The sequence below is a fragment of the Sus scrofa genome, chromosome 12 (assembly GCF_000003025.6).
Source record: "Sus scrofa isolate TJ Tabasco breed Duroc chromosome 12, Sscrofa11.1, whole genome shotgun sequence".
Lineage (NCBI taxonomy): Eukaryota > Metazoa > Chordata > Mammalia > Artiodactyla > Suidae > Sus > Sus scrofa.
Window position 1 is genome coordinate 34,713,681 of NC_010454.4, and position 22,303 is coordinate 34,735,983.

The 22,303-nt window shown below is 37.9% G+C and overlaps 1 protein-coding gene across 1 annotated transcript in view; it reads right to left on the minus strand.

The window, feature by feature from the left end:
* Positions 1–22,303, minus strand: part of HSF5 (heat shock transcription factor 5) — a 48,306-nt gene that overhangs the window by 17,450 nt on the left and 8,553 nt on the right. The window contains exons 3-5 of the mRNA XM_003131648.3: positions 13,799–13,896; positions 10,677–11,198; positions 7,286–7,463 (exon numbers count right to left, since the gene is read on the minus strand). Coding sequence (XP_003131696.1) covers positions 7,286–7,463; positions 10,677–11,198; positions 13,799–13,896 — 798 coding nt within the window. The remainder of the gene's footprint in view (positions 1–7,285; positions 7,464–10,676; positions 11,199–13,798; positions 13,897–22,303) is intronic.

Genomic DNA, 22,303 nt, shown 5'->3' on the forward strand with positions numbered 1-22,303 from the left:
GGCTAAAGGCCTTTAAAAAGAAGAATGGCTAACATTCTGTTGTAAATTATTTGCAATATTTTAAACGCAAACCTTTTCTAGCTCAGAAAATTGTGTTATACATCCAAATACCTAATATAAGCTGGGGGAGGGGTGAAATCAAAGGACTGGGGCTAAGTTCCGCACCTGGGCCACCCTGGGGGGGAGAGGGAGAGAACAGCTTTAGGAGGTGAGCAACAGGTGAATCCAGAATTGAGCAAAAGTAGAAAGCCAAAAACAAAAGCCACTATAAACCCCAGAAGTTATCAGAAATCTCAGCAAAGCATTTTTGGTATGGGATAAGGTTAGCTTGAATCAGTCATGTATAAATCTCAAAAGGTTACTAACCTGGAATATAAATATTTTTTTCAAAACATTCTTTAAATTACTCATTCTTATTATTTTGAGGCTTCTGTATTCGTTGTCTAGGAATTCTTTAAAGTATTTATAATTTTTTTTATTTTAAAACTCTAGAAAAATACAGGAGTTCCCGTCGTGGCGCAGTGGTTAACGAATCCGACTAGGAACCATGAGGTCGCGGGTTCGGTCCCTGCCCTTGCTCAGTGGGTTAACGATCCGGCGTTGCCGTGAGCTGTGGTGTAGGTTGCAGACGCGGCTCGGATCTCGCATTGCTGTGGCTCTGGCGTAGGCCGGTGGCTACAGCTCTGATTCAACCCCTAGCCTGGGAACCTCCATATGCCGCAGAAGCGGCCCAAGAGATAGCAACAACAACAACAATAAAAAAAAAGACAAAAAGACAAAAAAAAAAAAAAAAAACTCTAGAAAAATACAAATAGGGAGATTGTCCCATAGTCCCACCACTGTTTTATATTCATACACAAATTAAGAAGTAAAAAAATACCTCTCTATACCTCCGATTCTACTTTCCTAGAGGTAACCACTGTTCTATGTATTAGTTTTATCATATACTTTCATATTTTTTCTATAATTTTACAGTATATATTTTTCTTTTTTATTCTAGAAAGGGGGTCTTTTTAGACTTATTGTGCTGCAATTTGCTTCATCCACTTAACATATTACAAACACTTTCTATCTTTCCAAGTAACTACATATCAACCTATTTTATTTTGTTAAATACTTGCATAGTACTTTGTTGCATGAATGTATCAGAGTTTGGTTCTCCACTGTCAGGCATTTACGCTTTTTCCAAGTATTTGCTATTATAAATAACACATTATACTGAACTCTATAGGAGAGATTCCTGGGAGTGGAATTCCTGAATCAAAGCACAGGAACTTTTTAGTTATTTGCAGATAATGCCAATTGCCTCCAAAAGGCTCCACAAATTTATATGCCAATTACAGTGTCTGGGAGGTTTCTTTTTCCCTATACCTTTATTAAACCTGGATATCATCAATAGTTTAAGTTTTATCAATCAGATGGGCAAAAAAGTTTTTATGTATTATGAATACAAGACTTCATATTTTGTGTGGTAATTATTTTCTCTTAGTCCTTTCTGTAACAGAGATTTCTAGTTGTCTCCTAAAATTTATTTTTCTTTTAGGGTTTTGTTTTTGTTTTTTTAGGGCCGCACCTACAGTATAGGAAAGTTCCCAGGCTAGGGGTCAAATCAGAGCTACAGTTGCCAGCCTATGCCACAGCCACAGCAACATAGGATCTGGGCCGCGTCTGCGACCTACACCACAGCTCATAGCAACGCCAGATCATTTTTGGCTGCATCTGCTGTGGCATATGGAAATTCCCAGGCTAGGAGTCGAGCCAGAGCTGCAGCTGCCAGCCTATGCCACAGCCACAGCAACACTAGATCTGAGCTGCACCTGTGAACTACGCTGCAGTTTTCCATAGCACAGATACTTAACCCACAGAGCAAGGCCAGGATCGAACCCACATCAGGTTCTTAATCTGCTGAGCTGCAATGTGAACTCCTTAATTTCATTTTCCAATTGTGTGCTAATTTATAAAAATACAACTGATTTTTGTATATTAACTTTATGCCCTGCTAAAAAGGACATAACCTTGCTAAATTCATTTATTTGTTCTTGTAGTTATTTTGTAGATTGCCTAGATTTCTTTACATAAATAACCATATCATCTACAAATACAGTTTTACTCCTTCCTTTCCAATCTTTATGCCTTTTACTTCTTTTTCTTGCCTTCTGCAATGGCTAGGTCTGTCCACTGGAGCAATACTGAATACAAGTGGTAAAAGTGGGCATCCTTGCCTTATTCCCAATCTCTGGGGTAAACAGTTAATATTTCACTACTTATCATGATCCTTGCTGTACATATTTTATAGATGCTCTTTATCAGTAGAAAATTTTGAAAAATTTTTCTACTATTCCTACTTTTTGGAGAGTTTTTATTATGAATGAGTGTGAAAGTCTGTCAAGTGCTTTCCTTGCATCTACTGAAATTGTCTTAGAGGGAGTTCCCACTGTGGTGCAGTGGGTTAAGACTCTGGCATTGCCACAGCTGAGGTGGAGGTTGTAGCTACAGCTTAGATTCAATCCCTGTCCTAGAAACTCCCATATGCCAGGAACATCCATTTGCTGTGGGTACAGCCTCCCCCTCCCCCCAAAAAAGGGAAGGGGTTTCCATTGTGGTTTAGCAGGTTAAGAACCTGACACAATGTCCTTGAAGAAGTGGGTTCAACCCCTGGCCTCCCATAGTGGGTCAAGGATCTGGCATTGCCACAAGCTGTGGCATAGGTCGCAGATGCGGCTCTGATCTGGTGTTGCTGTGGCTGTGGAAAAGGCCTGAAGCTGCAGCTCCGCTTCAACCCCTAGCCCAGGAACTTTCATATGTTGTAAGTGCAGCCAAAAAAAAGAAAAGAAATTCTCATAGACTTTTTCTCCATTATTCTGTTAATATGGTGAATAACATCATTAATATTTGAAATTCACTCAAGCTTTGCATTCTTGAGACACGCTACTTGCCCTATCAACCTTTTTTACATATTGTTGGATTCAGTTTACTAATATTTTGTTAATGATTTTTGCATCAATATTCATGAGGATTATTGGTCTGTAACTTTCTTCTTTTGAGGGAAATGTTTGATAACCAATTTCTTTAATAGACGTAGGGCTATTCATTGGTTCTTTTTGTGTGAATTTTGGCAAGCTGTATTTTTCAAGAAATGTGTCTATTCTGTTTAAGTGGTTACATTCATTGACATAAGACTACCCATAATATTCTCATATTATCCTCTTACTATTCACATATTTGGAGGTGTTAACCTCATTATCTCTTTTTCTTTCTTTCTTCTTTCTTTTAATGGCCACACCCATACCACATGGAAGTTCCCAGGCCAGGGACTGAATCTAAGCCACAGCTGCAACCTACTCCACAGTTGTGGCAATGCCGGACCCTTTAACCCAGTGCACTGGGCCAGAGATCAAACCCACACCTCCCAGAAATCTGAGCTGCTGCAGTTGGATTCTTAACCCACTGTGCCACAGTGAGAACTCCCAATCTCTTTTTCATTCTTGATAGTTATGATTTGTATTCTCTTTGGTGAATCTCTAGTCTAGCTAGAGATTTGTCAATCTTGTTGTTCTTTTCAAAGAGCCAGTTTTATTTATATTTGTTAATTTTCTCAACTATTTTCTATATCATTGATTTCTATTCTTATTTTTAATATTTACTTTGGGTTTACTTTCCTCTTCTTTTTCTAGTTTCTTATGATAAAAACTCAGGTCATTGATTTTATTTTATTTTATTTCATTTATTTATTTATTTTTTGCGATTTCTTAGGCCGCTCCTGCGGCATATGGAGGTTCCCAGGCCAGGGGACGAACGGAGCCGTAGCTGCCGGCCTACACCACAGCCACAGCAGCTGGGATCCGAGCCGGATCTGCGACCTACACCATAGCTCATGGCAACACCGGATCCTTAACCCACTGAGCAAGGCCAGGGATTGAACCTGCAACCTCATGGTTCCTAGTCAGATTCGTTAAACACTGAGCCGTGATGGGTACTCCTAGAAATTTAACTGTTATATTCAGAAAATACACTTTATCTGACTTCTATTCTTTTACATGTACTGAGACTTGTTTTATGGGCCCATATATGACCTATCATGGTAATTGTACTATGTGAACTTGAGAACAATGCATGTTCTGCAGTTTTGAGATGCTCAGTGTTCTATAAATGCCAATCAGATGAAGGTGGTTAAGTCGTTCAGATCTTCTGTGTCTTTATTGATATCAATTGCTTAGATAGAACTGTTAAAATATCCTACTACACTGAGGAATTGTCTGTTCCCCCTTTTAATTTTTGTTAATTTTTGCTTCACTTTTTTTTTTTTTTTTTTTTTTTTTTTTGTCTTTTTGCCTTTTCTAGGGCCACTCCTGTGGCATATGGAATTTCCCAGGCTAGGAGTCTAATCGGAGCTGTAGCCGCTGGCCTTCACCAGAGCCACAGCAACACAGGATCCAGCCGCGGCTGCGACCTACACCACAGCTCACAGGCAACGCTGGATCCTTAACCCACTGAGCAAGGCCAGGGATTGAACATGCAACCTCATGGTTCCTAGTCAGATTCGTTAACCACTGGGCCACGACGGGAATTCCCGCTTCACGCATTTTTTAAGCTCTATTACTTTACAAAACACATTTACAATTGATATACCTCCCTGAAGAATTGTTCATTATGAAGTGGCCCTCCTTATAATACTCTCTGTCTTAAGGTCTATTTTATCTGATATTTAAAAATAACCATACAGCCTTCTCATACTTCCTGTCTGCATTGTTACATCTTTTTCCATCCACTTATGTTCAATTTATGGTCTCCTATAGCCAGCCTGTAGTAGGAGTTTGCCCTTTTATCCATTCTAGAAATCTGTGACTTTGAGATTTTAAGACCATTTACATATAATAGTTGTACTGATTGAATGTGGGTCAACCATGTTATTATTTGTATTCTCTGTCTTCCTTATTTTTCACCCCTTTCTTCCTCCTTTCCTGCCTTTTATTGGGAGATTATTTCTATTGTGTTGGTGATTACCCCGGAAACTACAATTATGTTTCCTTGTTTCCTTCTGCCTGAAGAACCACCCTGTAGAATGTCCTTTAGTGCTTACTTGCTATGGTACATGCTTGTGATTTTGTGCTTCATTTTGCCTTCATTATTATTTTTTTTTTTTTACCTTCTCTTTATCTTTACTTACTTTTTTTTTTTTTTTTTTTTTTGCCTTCATTATTGAAGGATCTCTTTGCTGGGTAGAGATTTTCAGGACTGTAGATTTCTTTTTAGCATATTGAAAATGCAATTCTACTCCATTCTCACTTCCGTTGTTGCTATTCTGAAATATGCTGTTAGTCTAACTCAGTCTGGGTCAAACTGAGCCCAGCACCTGTTTTTGTAAATCAAGTTTTACTGGAGCACAGCCACAACCATTAGTTTATGTATTATCTGTGGCTGCTTTTGTGCTACAATGGCAAATTGAATGCTTCATCAGAGGTCATATGGTACTGGCATAAAAACAGAAAAACAGACTAATGGACTAGAGTAAAGAGACCAGAAATAAACCCTCCCATATACGGTCAGATGACCTTCGACAAGGATGACAAGATCACTTAATGGGGTAAGGTCTCTTCAATAAACAGTCCTGGGAAAACTGGATGTCTACATGCAAAAGAATAAGGTAGACTCTTATACCACCTATAAATATTAACTCAAAATGGATTTAAAACTATAAAACTCCCCTGGCAGAAAACAGAGTGGAAGAACCTCATGACACTGGACTTAGCAATGATTTCTTGGATATGACACCAAAAGCATAGGCAACAAAAGGAAAAATAGGCAAATGGGACTACATCAAACTCAAAAACTTGAGAGCATCAAAGGACAGAGTCAACAGAGGGACTGTGAGTAGAATCTTAGCTCAACTAATGTGATCCTGAGCAAGTTATTTATCCTCCCCAAGCTTAAGTTTTCCTGATCTTTAAGATGATGACAATATCACATTCATCAAGTTTGTTTTATGGCATAAAAATAAGTATGCAATAAAATATTCATTATTGCCCTTTTTAAAATTGCCTTCAAAGTCTATGTCATTGCTTTGAACCTCTTCAGTGGTAAGAAATCATCTTTAATCAAAGATTGGATCACATACTCAACAAAAAGGACTGTGTAAACTGAATTTAACGAATAAGATGAGTGATCAAGATAGTTTTTAGTCTAAAAAGTGTTTCGCAGAAAGAACCCTATGCTCTGAATAATATCTCAATCATATCACTATTATTTTACTTTTTGGAGAAATTCTCACAAGAGTTTCCAACATTTTCCCAGTTTTTAAAGGTTAAAATGACCGTTCGACCTGATTAATTCACTGAATTGCTTGCCTCTAACATATACATGATTTGAGAATATTCAAATTGTCCACTGAAGACTTTGGGTCATATAAGAAACATTTTATTAGATATCACTATTTTCTTTAAAATAATGATTCTGTCCCATTTCCCTAGAAAGAATAGCACCAAGTGTGCACATCTAAAACAATCACTAACCCTGGGCTCCTACAAATCACACATACAAAAAAATCCCATTGATAACAGAGCCATACTTTAGACTCAGGATATAATATGCTCAGGATAACATTTTCAGTGTCATTTAATTTTTTCCTGCCAAAATTTTAAGCACATTCTCTCTTGTACTATATTCTGCTAAACAAGCATTTCTTTAATTACAAAGTCTTTGGCATTTGAAACAGTTATTAAATCAACCTTCATTCTGCATTCTCCAAATTAAGTAATCCAAATTTCTCTGCTTTTACTTACTATGTTCTCTTTTCAAAAGCTCATATTCTTGGAGTTCCTGTGGTGGTGCAGCGGAAACAAATCCAACTAGGAACCATGAGGTTACGGGTTTGATCCCTGGCCTCGCTTAGTGGGTTAAGGATCCAGCGTTGCCATGAGCTATGGTGTAGGTCACAGATTTGGCTTGGATTCTGTGTTGCTGTTGCTGTGGCTGTGGTGTAGGCCAGCATCTGTAGCTCCAATTCAGCCCTTAGCCTGGGAATTTCCATATGCCGTGAGTGTGGCCCTAAAAATTAAAAAAAAATTTTAAAAAGTGCTCATATTCTTATAAGCAATACTGGAATATAACTTTTACATGCTTTACAAGGATAATTAAGAAAAAATATAGTGTTAAAATTAATTATGTTAAATGGCAATGTGATAAGTATAATTATGAATAATAAATGAAGACCAGAAAAACTGTTATTCACATATTAATTTTATACTGTGATTCTACTGCTAGCATTCTAGAACACAATAACCCTTACCAGGGGACTTTCCTTGCTGTGAGTTGCTTCTTCGCTCTCGGTATCTGGCTGGAGTGGACAAACCTGTGTCTTTACTAGACTTGTTAGCAGGCCCCATTTCTGAAATAAGATATCCCGTCTGTTCTGAAGGCAAGATATTCTCAGGTGGATTGGTCTGGCATTTTATACTGGCATCCACCTAAAATATTAAACCCATTCATTATTCCAAATTTCCCCAAAATATCTACTAAAAGTTATTTTACCAGAGGAGTTCTAGTATTCAAACGTGACCCCAACAAGTATGACTGCAGGCCTTTTCATCCTTATGAATGTGATTTGCTTAAGCTAATCTGAATACTTGGTAGTAAGATATATATTTCCCCAAACACAAAGCAATGAAATGTCTGTGGAGCTAAAACATTTACCTTATGATCAGAGAAAGATTTGGCTTTCTTCTCCATGAATTTTTTTATTTGGTAAAATTCACACACACACACGAATTTATAATTGGTTAGAATTCTTATCCTTTCCCATTCTAGCATCCTTTCTATCAGATTTCCCCTCGGGTGATACTGCAATGTCCATAGGCATGATCCTGTTGGATGATTCAGAGGTCTGTGAACACTTTATTCTACTAATTTTATATTCTTTGTCTTAATGAGGCCCTCAAAACTTGATAGGCTTCAGGTCCTATAACATCTAGATCTGCCTTGCTTATAATATATGAATTTCTCTCTTGGAGTTTCTATGTTTTCTTTGGAATGTCAAATTCCTTTGTCAAGTTAACCAACTTCTGAAATAATCTGTTTGTTTATGATTTTATTTTAAAATAAACTATATAATGAAATAGAGCTAGAAGTTCAAAATATAGCTTTCAAAAGCTATTGTGAATGTAGTTTTAAAGTATGAAGTCTAATAGTTTGGTTGTGACTACGAAAGAAAAAAGACAAATGTCATGTTCTTCCCACAGGCATATTTGAAAGACAATGGGCTTATTTTTGGTTTACTAAATTTACAATATATTTTTTTTCTTTTTACAGCCTCACCTGCAGCATATGGAAGTTCCCAGGCTAGGGGTTGAATCAGAGCTGCAGGTGACAGCCTACACCATAGTCACAGCAACACCAGATGTGAGCCACATCTGCAACCTACACCACAGCTCATGGCAATGCTGGATCCTTAACCCACTGAGCAAGGCCAGGGATCAAACCTGCATTCTCACAGATACTAGTCGAGGTCTTAACCTGCTGAGCCACAAGGAGACCTCCTATAATATTATTTTAATACATAGTGTACTGAGTCTCAACATCAGGCTTAAGAAGGACAATGAGTTGATAGAAACCTTAAGACATTTGAATCTAAAGCTAGAGCTAAAAAAGATACATTAAAAAAACTGACAAAAAGTTATCTTAGGAATCTCCAACAACGAAGATATTTTCAGTTCCATTAAAGAAAAAAAATCCAAAATGAAAAAAATATAGGGAGTTCCCACTGTGACAAAGTGGTTAAGAATCCAACTGCAGGAATTCCTATAGTGGCACAGCGGAAACAAATCTGACTAGGAACCATGAGGTTGCGGGCTTGATCCCTGGCCTCACTCAGTGGGTTAAGGATCCAGTGTTGCCATGAGCTGTTGATGTAGGCCAGCAGCTATAGCTCCGATTAGACCCCTAGCCTGATAACCTCCTTATGCCTCAGGTGTGGCCCTAAAAAGAAAAAAAAAAAAAAAAAAAGAATCCAACTGCAGCAGCTCGGGTCTCTGTGGAGACATGGGTATGATCCCCAGCCTAGCAGCAGCTATGGCTTGAACTCAATCCCTGGCCCGGCAACTTTCATATGCCAAGGTTGCGGCCATTATCATACACACACACACACACACACACATATACACACACACACACACACACACACATATATATATTAGGCTAAGATCAAGAAAAAAATGTTTGGAGTTTCCAGGTAGTCTAGCAGGTAAGGATTTGGTGACATTGTCACTGCTGCGGCTCAGGTTACTGCTGTGGCTTTGATCCCTGGCCTGAGAACTTCTGCATGCTGCAGGCATGGCCAATAAACAAACAAACAAATTATGTTCTCATTTCCAAAAAGCAGCCGCTCTTCATTGTAAAAGACCCTGAGAAGATGTGTGATTTAGAAAATACATTTAGAAATAAAAGCGTTAAATCAGCACCAACTTCCTTTAAAAAAAAAAAAAAAGAAAGAAAGAAAAAATATTTTTAAGTAGGGAAAAAAACACCTAATCACAAGAAGTGACATTAATCTGGATGTACTTTTAAAAATCAAAGTTCATTCTTTTTCTGGTCATAAATTGGCAGTGATGATGGAATTAGTCTCTACCTTCAGAATGTATCTCTCAAACTAGAGTCAGAACTCTGCTTTAGGAATAACATTAATAAGGAAATTATAACACATATGCTCTCAAGTCAAATTAGAATTCAGTAATGCTGTAAAAAAGTATGAAAATACCTCTAGCCATCTCTTTACCTCCACGTTACAAATGGCTAAGAAAATCCATTATCTATGAAATACATCTATATTACCCATGAGGTAAACCACTTCTCAGTGCAGAATTTAATCAACCAGGCACACCATCCAGATTAAGTTAGGAAGTAGGAGTTCCCATTGTGGCACAGCAGAAACGAATCCTACTAGGAAACTTGAGGTTGCAGGTTTGATCTCCTGGCTTCGCTCAGTGGGTTAAGGATCCAGAGTTGCCACGAGTGGTGGTGTAGTTCGCAGATGCAGATCGGATCCTGCATTGCTGTGGCTGTGGCCTAGGCTGGCAGCTGTACCTCTGATGAGACCCCTAGCCTTGGAACCTCCATATGCCAGAGATGCAGCCCTGAAAAGAAAAAAAAAAAAAAAAAAAAGAATTAAAAAAAAAAACTAAGTTAGGAAGCAAAACGTAAGGGACGCTTTTATCATGAAAATAAGTCTTAGATAAACAATGGGATCCTGCTATATAGCACTGGGAACTATGGTCACTTGTGATGGAGCATGATAATGTGAGAAAAAAGAATGTATACATGTATGTGTGACTGGGTCATCTTGCTGTGAAGTAAAAAACTGACAGAACACCGTAAATCAGCTATAATGGAAAAAATAAAAATCATTATTAAAAAAGTTGGAAAAAAAAATAAGTCTTAGGCCATGATGCTCAATCAGCCTGCCTCTATAATGGCTGACTTCAGACCATAACATGGTGAGAGGATGCCTAAGGGTTAAGGTTACTTTTTTCTGAATATTTTGTGCAGAACCACTGGGACATGATCTTTCTGGAAAGCATAATGAACTGTTATTAAATCCAAATAAAATGTGGACAAAGCCTCCACCAGAACAGTCTTCAGCAAGAAGCACCTTTGAGCTTTATTAGGATTTTTTCTTTGCCTCTTACCTGGTGTGCGCTGAACGGTAGCCCTTCCTGCACAAATACTACTGAAGATGGAGACAGATTATGACTTAGCTGCTCCTTCAGTTTGACATGAGCTTGCTGGATGGCTGCAGATTCCTGCATTGTAGTATTCTCGACAGGCTGAGCTGTGTGGATGGTATAGATGTACTCAGGTGACTGTGGCAGAGAGCAGGTGATGGCTTGTTCTGTTCCAACCACAAAAGACGTAATATCTGAGCCTACAGGAGTAAGTGGCTCCAGCTGGCTAGCCTGACTTGTGGAAGATGGATTGCTGTTGCTTGAATTCGCTAGGATATGTTGGCCTCTGTTAGACTGAGATGTTGAGCACTGATTCTCAACAGGCTCCACCTTTACCATCTCCAATTTAGGGGAGGAATGCAACTCATCCACTATCTGAAATACAGCCTCTAGGTTTACTTCTGTCTTTTTACTTTCATCAGTAGCACTGCACGGCCAACTAGAAGGCAGAAATTCAACTGGATAGGAAGACTGCATTGGAGGATTCTAGGAAAAGAGAAAAGAGTGTGGATAGAAAATCACATATGAGATTAAGGAGAAAAGCAACAACATTTAGGCTGATGAATGCTAAACATAAGCAAATTAAACTTAAAGCTCACTAGGAAAACTTACAGATCCTACAAATAAGGAGAAAAGGGAACCCCCCTACGCTGTTTGGTGGAATAAGTTGGAACAGCTGCCAGGGAAAACAGTATAGAGCTTCCTCAGAAAACTAAATTTAGAACTACCAGATGACCTAGCAATCCCACTCCTGGACATATATCTGGACAGAACTGTAATTCAAAAAGATACGTGCATCCCAGTGTTCACTGCAGCACTATTCACAATAGCCAAGACATGGAAACAAGCTAAATGTCCATCGACAAATAAATGGATTAAGAAGATGTGGTACATGTATACAATGAGATACTACTCAGCCATTAAAAAAAAAAAGCCATTTGCAGCAACATGGATACAACTAGAGATTATTATACTAAGTGAAGTAAGTCAGAAGAGAAAGACAAATACCATATGATACACTCATATGTGGAATCTAAAATCTGGCACAAATGAACCTATCAACAAAACAGAAGCAGACTCACAGTCACAGAGAAGAGACTTGTGGTTGCCAAGGGGGAGGGGAAGGGAGTGGGATAGACTGGAAGTTTGAGGTTAGTGGATGCAAACTATTACATGTAGAATGGATAAGAAATGAGGTCCTGCTCTCTAACACAGGGAATTATATTTAGTCTCTTGAGATGGAACATGATAGAATACAAAAAAAAGAATGCATATGTATGTATGACAGGGTCACTATGCCATAGGGCAGAAATTGGCACAACATTGTAAATCAACTAAAATTTTTTTTTAATTGCATTTATTTCCAGAATGGCATCTGAAATGCTTCCCTTTTCTCCACTTAAAAATTTTATGTCTATTTATCTCTGTTCTCCCACAATGAACATCTATTGTCTTTGTAGTAAGAAAAGGTCTTTTTTTTTTTTTTTTCGCTTTTAGGGCTGAAACCACAGCATATGGAGGTTCCCAGGCTAGGGGTCCAATCGGAGCTACAGTTGCTGGCCTAGCCCACAGTCATAGCAATGTGGGATCTGAGCCATGTCTGCGACCTACACCACAGCTCATGGCAATGCCAGATCCTTAACCCACTGAGCAAGGCCAGGGATTGAACCTGCAACCTCATGGTTCTTAGTCGGATTTGTTTCTACTGAGCCAAACAGGAACTCCCCAAAAAGTCTTTAAAGATGTTTTGAATGATTTATTTAAAACAAATATAATCAAGAATAAACACTAACAGAGTATCTTTAATATGATCCAGGGGAGGGAATGCCTGGATCAACAGACAAGAGCATCTAATCTGTAAGAAAGATATGTCCTTAAGTGAAGATCAATTGGCTAGACTAGAAAGTTTGATGATATTTGCCATTAAAAATGTCCAAGTCCCCTTGTTCTGATTCTATCTATACTCTTCAAACAACAATCTGATTATAATTTGATTTCCCATACAGATTTTAAAAGGGGAAGAAAGAAAAAAAATTTTTGAGTACTAGAATGCCACTAGTAAGATAGTCTCTTAAGAACAGAAGCTGTCACAACTACATGATATCAAAAGCAAGCTCGTAATTCCAATCTTTAAGCAATTACAGCACAAAAATAAAAACATACAATTTAATCTTATCCTAGAAATAGTAGTCTGCAACACTTAAATCAAAGCAATTGTTGCCTAATAAGTAATGAGAATGTAATTGAAGTACAGTGTTTAGAACATAAGTGTTGGAAAAAACCACCACTTAAATTTCTCATTTTTGACATCATTTTTCCTTTCTCCTTCAAAAAATAATTATCTGTACCATCTTAGAAGGATCTGTCATTTGGTGATTTATATACTTTTATAGTTTATCCAGTATTAATTTTGCCTTGGTATTCAATTTTACCCATACTAAAAGTTAATTGAACAACACTGTTCCAACTAACTTTTTTTTTTGCTTTTTAGGGTCATACCCGTGGCATATGGCTAGGGGTCAAATCAGAGCTACAGCTTCTGGCCTACACCACAGCCACAGCAACACAGGATCCAAGTCACGTCTATGACCTATACCATAGCTCATGACAACGTGGGATCCCTGGCCCACTGAGCGAGGGCAGGGATCAAACCCACATCCTCATGGATACTAATGGAATTCACTTCCACTGTGCCACGACGGAAACTCCCCCCAACTAACTTTCAGCAATGATGGAAATGTTCTCTATCTGTGCTATAAAATTTGGTAGCCACTAGCCATACAAAACTACTGAGTACTTAAAATGTGGCTAGTGTGCCTGAGGAATGAATTTTCAATTTTATTTAATTTTAATTCTTTTACATTTAAATAGCTACGTGGCTAGTGCCTAACAACAGGCCTAGAAGAATCCTCAGACATCATTTATATCAATCCTTTTGTTTTAGAATTGAGAAAAACTGAGGCCATAATCCACAGCTTACCTCTGGCTAATCATTAAGATAAAACTGACACTTTGGAATTCTGCAGGTTGATAGTATGGAGTTGGACCTGATGCACAGACCTTGCCCACCGTTCCCAGAATCTCACCTGGAAGTAGTTGCAGTGTGCATAGGAGGAGGCAGTGGGAGTGACACAGCTACTGAGCGCGTCCATGTGGGTAGAAGGAGAGCAGCACTGCAGCACAGCTGGAACGAATTCAAACACAGAAACGCCGTCAACCCAAATAAACCTCTACAGCATTCAAGGCACTCCTCTCTTTCAACTGGGAAAGAAAATTCCAAAAGCTTTCCTTTGCGGATGCAATAAAACATATTTAGTCCAACTAGAGTTCACTGCCATTGAAAACAAATGGCAATGAACTCATTTTAAAAGTCATTTAAAAAGGTCTACTTTTATAATTTCTTTAGTACCTAAACATTTTGTTGTCTTTCTAACCAAACATTTATTCTTCCTGAAAGAACCAATATCCTTTTATTGAAAATGTCAGAACATATTTGGAATTCTAAAATAATTATTTCAATCATTTTAACAAACATTTGGAGGAAAGTGTGTTTTTAAGGATAAAATAAGTATAAAATACTCTCCAAACACTCCTACTAATTATACAACACATCCCCTGAAGTTCACGAAAAAAATGTTTTAATCATCGATTAGGAATTCAGATCCTAAAGCTAGACTGCCTTGCTTCGGAGCCCAGCTCCAAAATTTTAATAGCTGGATGAACCTGAGCAGGGTTAATTTCTTTGGGCCTCGGTTTCTACATCCTATTAGAATGGGGACAATAGTACCTACCTAACATATTGCTGTGGAAGTGAATAGTTAATATGTCTGAAGCACTAAGAATAGTACTGAGATACAGTAAGCAATCAATCAACAGATAGCTAACAATGCTATTATTTTACCTAAGGAAATACATTTTCCTAACTTTCTCTTGAAGGTTAGGATACCATGAAAAGATTGAACTCTTTGTACTGCTATAGTTATACTTACAGATGCAGCCATAATAATAGGTCTGAATCTCCTCTTTTCCAGAGACAGAGAGAGAGAAAGAAAGAGAGACTCTCCAAAATGAATGAGAATCGGTTGTAACATCACGCTTTGGAATTAAACAGAGGATGATGACATTTAATTAAGCACCAACCATGTTCCAGGCACAGTCCTAAGTCCTTTAACATATATTGCCTCATTTAATCCAAACAACACTTAAATGAGGTATTAATATTACTTTACAAAACAAGGAAACAAAGGCTCAGAGAAGTTTAAAAAAACAAACAAACAACTTACCAAAAGTCACAAAGCTGGTAGTGACAGAGGCACCATTTAAACACCAAAGTAGGGGTTCCCACTGCGGCTCAGCAGTAACGAACCCAACTAGTATCCATGAAGACACGGGTTTGATCCTGGTTTGATCCCTTAGTGGGTTAAGGATCCAGCGTTGCTGTGGCTGTGGTGTAGGCTGGCAGCTGCAGCTGCAATTCAACCCCTAGCCTGGGAACTTCCATACACTGCAGGTGCAGCCCTAAAAAGACAAACACCAAGGTAACGTGCTCTTTAATGTATTACATTATTCCCTAATCTTTCTTTCTTCCTAAGACGTAACATTTTAATTTTACCATAACTGCACTTGCCGAAGATTTTTTAGGGTGACTTTATTATAAGGTGGCAACTGTCTCTTTTTTGGTCCATATTGTTCATATTTTGTGCTAATACAATTACTAAATAATCTCATTCTGTAATCTTTGAAAGTAAATTAGCCTAAAGATTGTAAAAATTCATTGAAATGCTTCCGTATTTCTCCATTATTAACTACTGATTTTTAAAATGTCATATAAGTTCATAAAGGTATACTAGAAATAAATATTTTCTTATTACATCACACATTTTAAGGCATTAAATTTTGCACACGGAAGGAAAAAATTAAAATAATGGATAGAATTCTAGTTCAAATACAAATATAGGGGTTGATGTTTTCTGAATCACACAATTTTAACAATTTCCCGGAATATCTGAAGACACAAATATCCCAGAAAATAAGTTAAATCCAGAAAGCAAAACACTGAGGCAGAGCCTGCAGGGTTTGCTGAAAGTGAAAAAAATTGGGATCTTTTTCCAGAGTTTTAACAGTGCAGGAAAACTTAGCCCCCTAGTGGCAGGAAAGGACTCAGTCAGGAGCTGCAGGCTTTCTCCCATCCGGGCACTGTAAACGCGTTTCGTCACAAATAAACCAAGGAAAGGTATTGGTTTTATTTTTCTGATATTACTGTGATCGGACTCCACTGGTTACACTTTATTTATTTATTTATTTATTTATTTATTTATTTATCTTTTTGCCTTTTCTTGGGCTGCTCCAGCGGCATATGGAGGTTCCCAGGCTAGGGGTTAAACCTGAGCTGTAGCCGCCGGCCTACACCAGAGCTATAGCAACGTGGGATCAGAGCCACGTCTGCAACCTATACCACAGCTCACGGCAATGCCGGATCCTTAACCCACTGAGCAAGGCCAGGGACCAAACCCTCAACCTCGTGGTTCTCAGTCAGATTCATTAACCACTGCGCCACGACGGGAACTCCTGGTTACACTTTTGAATAGTTGTTAAACTGAGCTTTAAATAAACTTCTTGGATCAACAGAATATACAACTGAGAATGTATTAATATATAGTTAATAGCTGGTTTGTTTCTAAGAAAACAGCAAAATAGCCAATGTCCTTTAAAGTGTCCAGTTACAAATGGAAAGTAGAAAGGTACCTGCATGAAGAAAGGAAGGACTTGAAGAGAGAATCCAAAAATATTGCTCAATGGCTATTTCCTTACCAGTGCGGTCCTACTTTGTACAGTCAACAAAATAGAACAAAGCAAGGTGTTAGTACGTTTACTACATATGAAAAACTAGCTATAAAAATGCAACTGTGTGCTTAATACATGACAAATTATTCTAGTGTGCATATGAAAGCTTTTTGAAAGTACTAACATTTATAAAACTGAATTTATTGCTATGTTCTAAGACACATTCATCTGCATAAAGATCTTCCAGTATCTTCCTGAAGGCAGCATTCACGTAAGGCATTAAACTGCACACAGAATAAAAAACTGGAAATAATGAACAGAATTCTATACAGATAAATATGAGTTGATGACATTTTAAAAAATAATTCTAGTAATAAAATCAAGCCAGGATTACTAAATATTTATCTGAAGGCAAAAATTTTCATGTCCACTGAATAGGTTAGGAAAACAAGTTCATATACTTTATCCTATGGAGGTAATTCAAATCTCCAATTAAAATGTTTTGGATCTGAATCTACTCCAGAATAGTACAGTGTCAACAGTGAGAAAATACCCAATATAAATCCTCAAAATGAAAAACAACTTAATAGTAAATTTCATTTCCAGATGGTATTATAGCAACTAGAACCCCAACATCTCCTCACTTATGGTGAGGTAAAGACATGGTATTCTAGGCATATACGCAAAAGACGTGAAAGCCGATTAGCGTGCAACCATGTTCACAGCAGCATTATCCACAACAGCCAAAAGGTGGAAGCAACCGAGTATCTATCAACAGATACATGGGTAAACAAAATGCGGTCCCTGCAGAGTGAAAATTAACGAGAAGTCTTCAGCATTAAAAAGTGAGGAAGTTTTGATGCATGCCATGATACCAGCGACTCTTGAAATAAGTGCAATAAGCCAATCACTAAAGGACAAAATATGATTGCTCTGATATGAGGTTCCTAGATTTATCAAAGTCTTCAAGACAGAAAGTCAAATGGTGGTTGCTAGAAGATGGGCGAGGAGAATGTGAAGTCAGTGTTTAATGGGCACAGAGTTTCAGCTAAGGGAAGATTAAAAAGTTGTGGAAATGGATGGTGGTGATGCTAATACCACAATGGGAGTGTACTGAATGCCACAGAACTGTACACTTACAGTGGTTAAAATGATAAGTTCTATGTGATGTATATTTCACCTCATTAAAAAGAAAGGAAAATATAATTATGTTTTTGCTTAGTTTCTTCTGGCAAAACTTCCTGGTATATCAATGCCAAGTCCCTCTTTCCATAAAAACAAAATCAGGTCTTTTTGGAGAAACTAACAATACAGATTACCTAGCATCAGAAAGCTCTTGTAACTCTAGATTCTATATTTGTTTATGTACATCATATAGAATCCAGAAGTCTAAAGTCTAAAGGCAAAAAGACAAAAAAAAAAAAAAGTCTAAAGTCCACAAAATTTAAATGCACTTTAAAAAATTTTTTTATGGCCACACGTAGCATAGAGAAGTTTCCAAGCTAGGAATCAAATCAGAGCTGCAGCTGCAGGCCTATGCCACAGTCACAGCAACCCCAGATCTGAGCCACATCTGCAACCTACACTGTAATGCTGGCAACACCAGATCCTTAACCCACTGAGTGAGGCCAGAGATCAAGAGTCAGTTCAGAAAAAAATTTAAATAATGATACAAGTATATTTTTCAAAAAACATATCATAGGTACCTTCAGGGGAAGGAAATATTTTTACAAATCTCTTTATTTAGCCTTTAAATTATTAATATCTAGGCTCATTTGAAAGATAGGTTTTAAAATGTTATCCTTTATACATAAATAGTATTTTAAGTTTTATAGTCTATTCATATACATTAATTCAATCAATCCCTGATCCAAACTATTACTGCCACTTTACAGAAAGGGAAATTCAGGCTGAGTGACATGAAACAATCCAAAGAAAGTCACAATGTCCGTCGGATAATTAACTGCAAAGCTAAGACTAGAATTATTTCATTCATTCACTAAATTATTTACCAAGGGTCCATTATAGCCAAGCACTATGCTAGGGGAAGAGGGATACAGAAATGAACTGGAAGCTGCCCCACTCTTCAGAGGCCCCAAACTGCTAGGCCCACACTAGCAGCTTGAGCAGGGTGAGTCAATAGCCCAGGGCCAGTCCCACTGCCACCAGCAGCACAGAAGTGTCATTCCCTCCACCAGTCTCTGTCATCTACCCTATCTGGAAGGAACTAACTTTGGGGAAGAGATATACCAGCAAAGTCTGTCTAAAAAGACAAGACAAAACAAAACAAAAAGTCCTTCTTTGTATGACAGGCAGGCAGTCAGCAGAGCACAGGGGCCAAAAGAATGAACTCTTGAGTCGGTTTCCCTGGATTTGTTCCTCAGCCTTGCCTCTGCCTAGTTGTGCTTCAGTTTCTAATCTATAAAATGAGGATAACTATATTCCCTATCTTATAAGGTTGTTGTGAGGATTAAATGAATTAATATTTGGAAAGCACTCAGAAGAGTACCTGGTCACAGTGATTGCTATAAAAAGATCTGTCAATTAAAATATGAGACAAGGGGCAGCCACAAATTGCAAATCACTGTTTTGAGCTTAAAATTTAACTTGGAAAAGAAGGCAGGTTGATTTTGAGTCAATTCACCATTATGACATGAGTCAAAGGAAAACAGCTCCTGAATGCAGGACTCTCTATATAAATACAAATATATTCTTATGTTATATACAGATATGTAGAGAATGAGTAAAATTAAAAGGTCTAAAATAAAGATTTTTATCAAAAAGGAAAACTAAATTATAGGAGCACACAAAATAGCACTAGAAGAAAAAAACTGAATTCAAGACAGGGCAAGACTAAAAAAAAGTCAACTAATACTGGATCTACAACATTTTGTCTTTGAAAAAGTGATTAGAATGAAAATATATACATGAGCTGAGCAAAGAAAACAGAAGCTTCAAGAGAGGAATATAAGAAATAAGTCAGGTGAGTCTATGAGTCTGTCTGATAGCAGCTTTTTCGTTTTAATATCTGACTTTACTAGAGAAATTAACAATTTATGAAATACTACAAAACTCAAAATATACTGCTTATACTATTTAAAGACCTGATCCAAGTTTATTTTCAATATAACTAATTTTTAAATGAAGTTGAGTATTGTTTTTTACTAAAAGTTGAACCAAATCTCAAGTCATATAGTTTACTTGGAAAGGATGACCATTATTCCAAAATTAGTTACTTAATTAGGATTTAGAGAGCTAGATTTAAGTGTGATTATTATTCTGCCTCTGAGAAAAACATTCTACTTTGGGAAGGTCATTTGTAAAGCGCTTCATAAACAGGTACTCAGTAAGTACTGGTTAAAATGCTCACTACTTTTTGCTTCCTTCGTCTAAAATTTGGAGGAATTAAGTTATCTGTACAGTAATTTGGGGCACTTTTTTTCTTCCTTTTTTTGCCACCCCATGGCATACGGAGTTCCCTGGCCAGGGATCAGATGTGAGCTGCAGTTGCAACCTACGATGCAGCTGTGGCAATGCCGGATCCTTTAACCCACTGTGCCAGGCCAGGGATCGAACCTGCATCCTGGGGCTGCAGAGACAGCAGCCGATCCTGGTGTACCGCAGCAGGAACTCTGGCACTTTCTTTTCCATAGCAGGTCTTTGTATTTAACACTACAACTTTTTGGTTAATGAATTCAGTGGTTATTAATGAATCTGACTAGCATTTATGAGAACGCAAGTTCAATTCCTGGCCTTGGTCAGTGGGTGTAGGATCCGGCATTGCTGTGAGCTGTGCTGTAGGTTGCAGACGTGGCTCAGATCCTGTGTTGCTGTGGCTGTGGTGTAGGCCAGCAGCTAAAGTTTCAACTGGACTCCTAGCCTGGGAACCTCCATGTGCCGTGAGTGCAGCCCTAAAAAACAAAAACAAGCAAACAAACAAACACTTTTATGTATATAGTCCTTCAGAATGTTTTGCCTAAATTATATCACAGAGCTGCTCTACATATTAAAAGTCATCATGAAATTATGAGATTTCCTTTTCTCATAACTCAGAACCTTCAGTTATTTAAATTTTCCCTATTTAAAAGGACAAAACAGGAGTTCTCGTCGTGGTTCAGCGGTTAACAAATCTGGCTAGCAACTATGAGGATGCACGTTTGATCCCTGGCCTTGCTCAGTGGGTTAAGGATCTGGAGGTGCTGTGGCTGTGGTATAGGCCAGCAGCTAAAGCTCTGATTTGACCCCTAGCCTGGGAACCTTCACATGCAAAAAGCAAAAATAAATAAATAAATACAAGGACAAAACAAAAATTCAGATAACAAGAGAGTCTAGTTGTTCATATGCACTGTACATTATCAAAGCATTAGCAGCACTTACTTGTTCTTTTAATGTGTCCCTTTCCTAGTCCTTACCTTGAATTCTTAAGAGACAATTTTCAATTTAACGATTAAATTAATAAATTTATGAATTTAAATCTAAGCTAACAAAATATTTCAAAATAACATATCCTAAATCATAATAATTTAACAAATAGTATTTCTACAATGAATGAATAATATTAACTATTTGTAATACTTCCTAGTAAATAATATATAAGTGGGTCTCATGAAATTTAGCAGTAGGAGTTTCCAAGAGGATTGTTTGGAACATGGAATATATTTTCCCATCGAAATATCATCACACAGGCTCGTGCGGCTTCTAGGCCAGACTATAACTGCCTGTACCTTAACTGTAGGACTAATAGTAACGGAGAACCTAACCACTATACCTAATATGTCCATGGGAAAATTTCCACAAAATTCCAAATTAGAAGCCCAGGCACATTTCTATATCTCTGTTGCAGTCCTTCGAAATTTCAGCTCCCCAGGAGCCTTGTCTTCAGTTGAGGACCGGGGTTTGGAGGGAGGTTAGGAAAAGAAAGAGAAATGCTGATTGGCAAAAGGAGGGAAGATAGGGGTGTTGTCCAGTTGATAGGCTATCAAATGTAAAGCAGGTGTAAGAAGGCACAGATTCTGTGTGTGTGTGTGTGTGTGTGTGTGTGTGTGTGTGTGTATAAAATGCATATCTGGAATGCAGTCAAAATTACAGTTTAGATAGAAATGCCTTTTTTGTTTATTAAAATACTGGGTTTAGCTCCTCAATAAAAATCTGACACTCTTGTTGCTAAATATAAGATATATAACTTATAACACAAAATTAGTCACCTTCTATTTTTAAAGATCACCCAGATACTTTCGTTCTTCAAAGCAGCAGCTAAAAATCTGGGAAAAAGAATGAGGCCTCAAGCTTTTTCTACATAATAAGGTAAAAAAAATTTTTTTAATCTCTAATAGGCAAATGATTAGAACTGCTGTATCATTCTTTTTTTTCTTTTTTTTTTTTTTAGGTTTGCACCCGAGGCATATGGAGGTTCCCAGGCTCAGGGTCAAATCAGAGCTACAGCTGCCAGCCTATGCCACAGCCACAGAAAGCAGGATCTGAGCTGTGTCTGTGACCTACACCACAGCTCATGGCAACGCCAGATCCTTAACCCACTGAGCAAGGCCAGGGATTGAACCCAAAACCTTATGGTACCAAGTTGGATTCATTTCCGCTGTGCCACGATGGGAATTCCAGAAGTGCTGCATCTTTCTTTCTTTTTTTTTTTTTTTTTTTTTTTTTTGTCTTTTTGCTATTTCTTTGGGCCGCTCCCGCGGCATATGGAGGTTCCCAGGCTAGGGGTCCAATCGGAGCTGTAGCCACCGGCCTACGCCAGAGCCACAGCAACGCGGGATCCGAGCCGCGTCTGCAACCTACACCACAGCTCA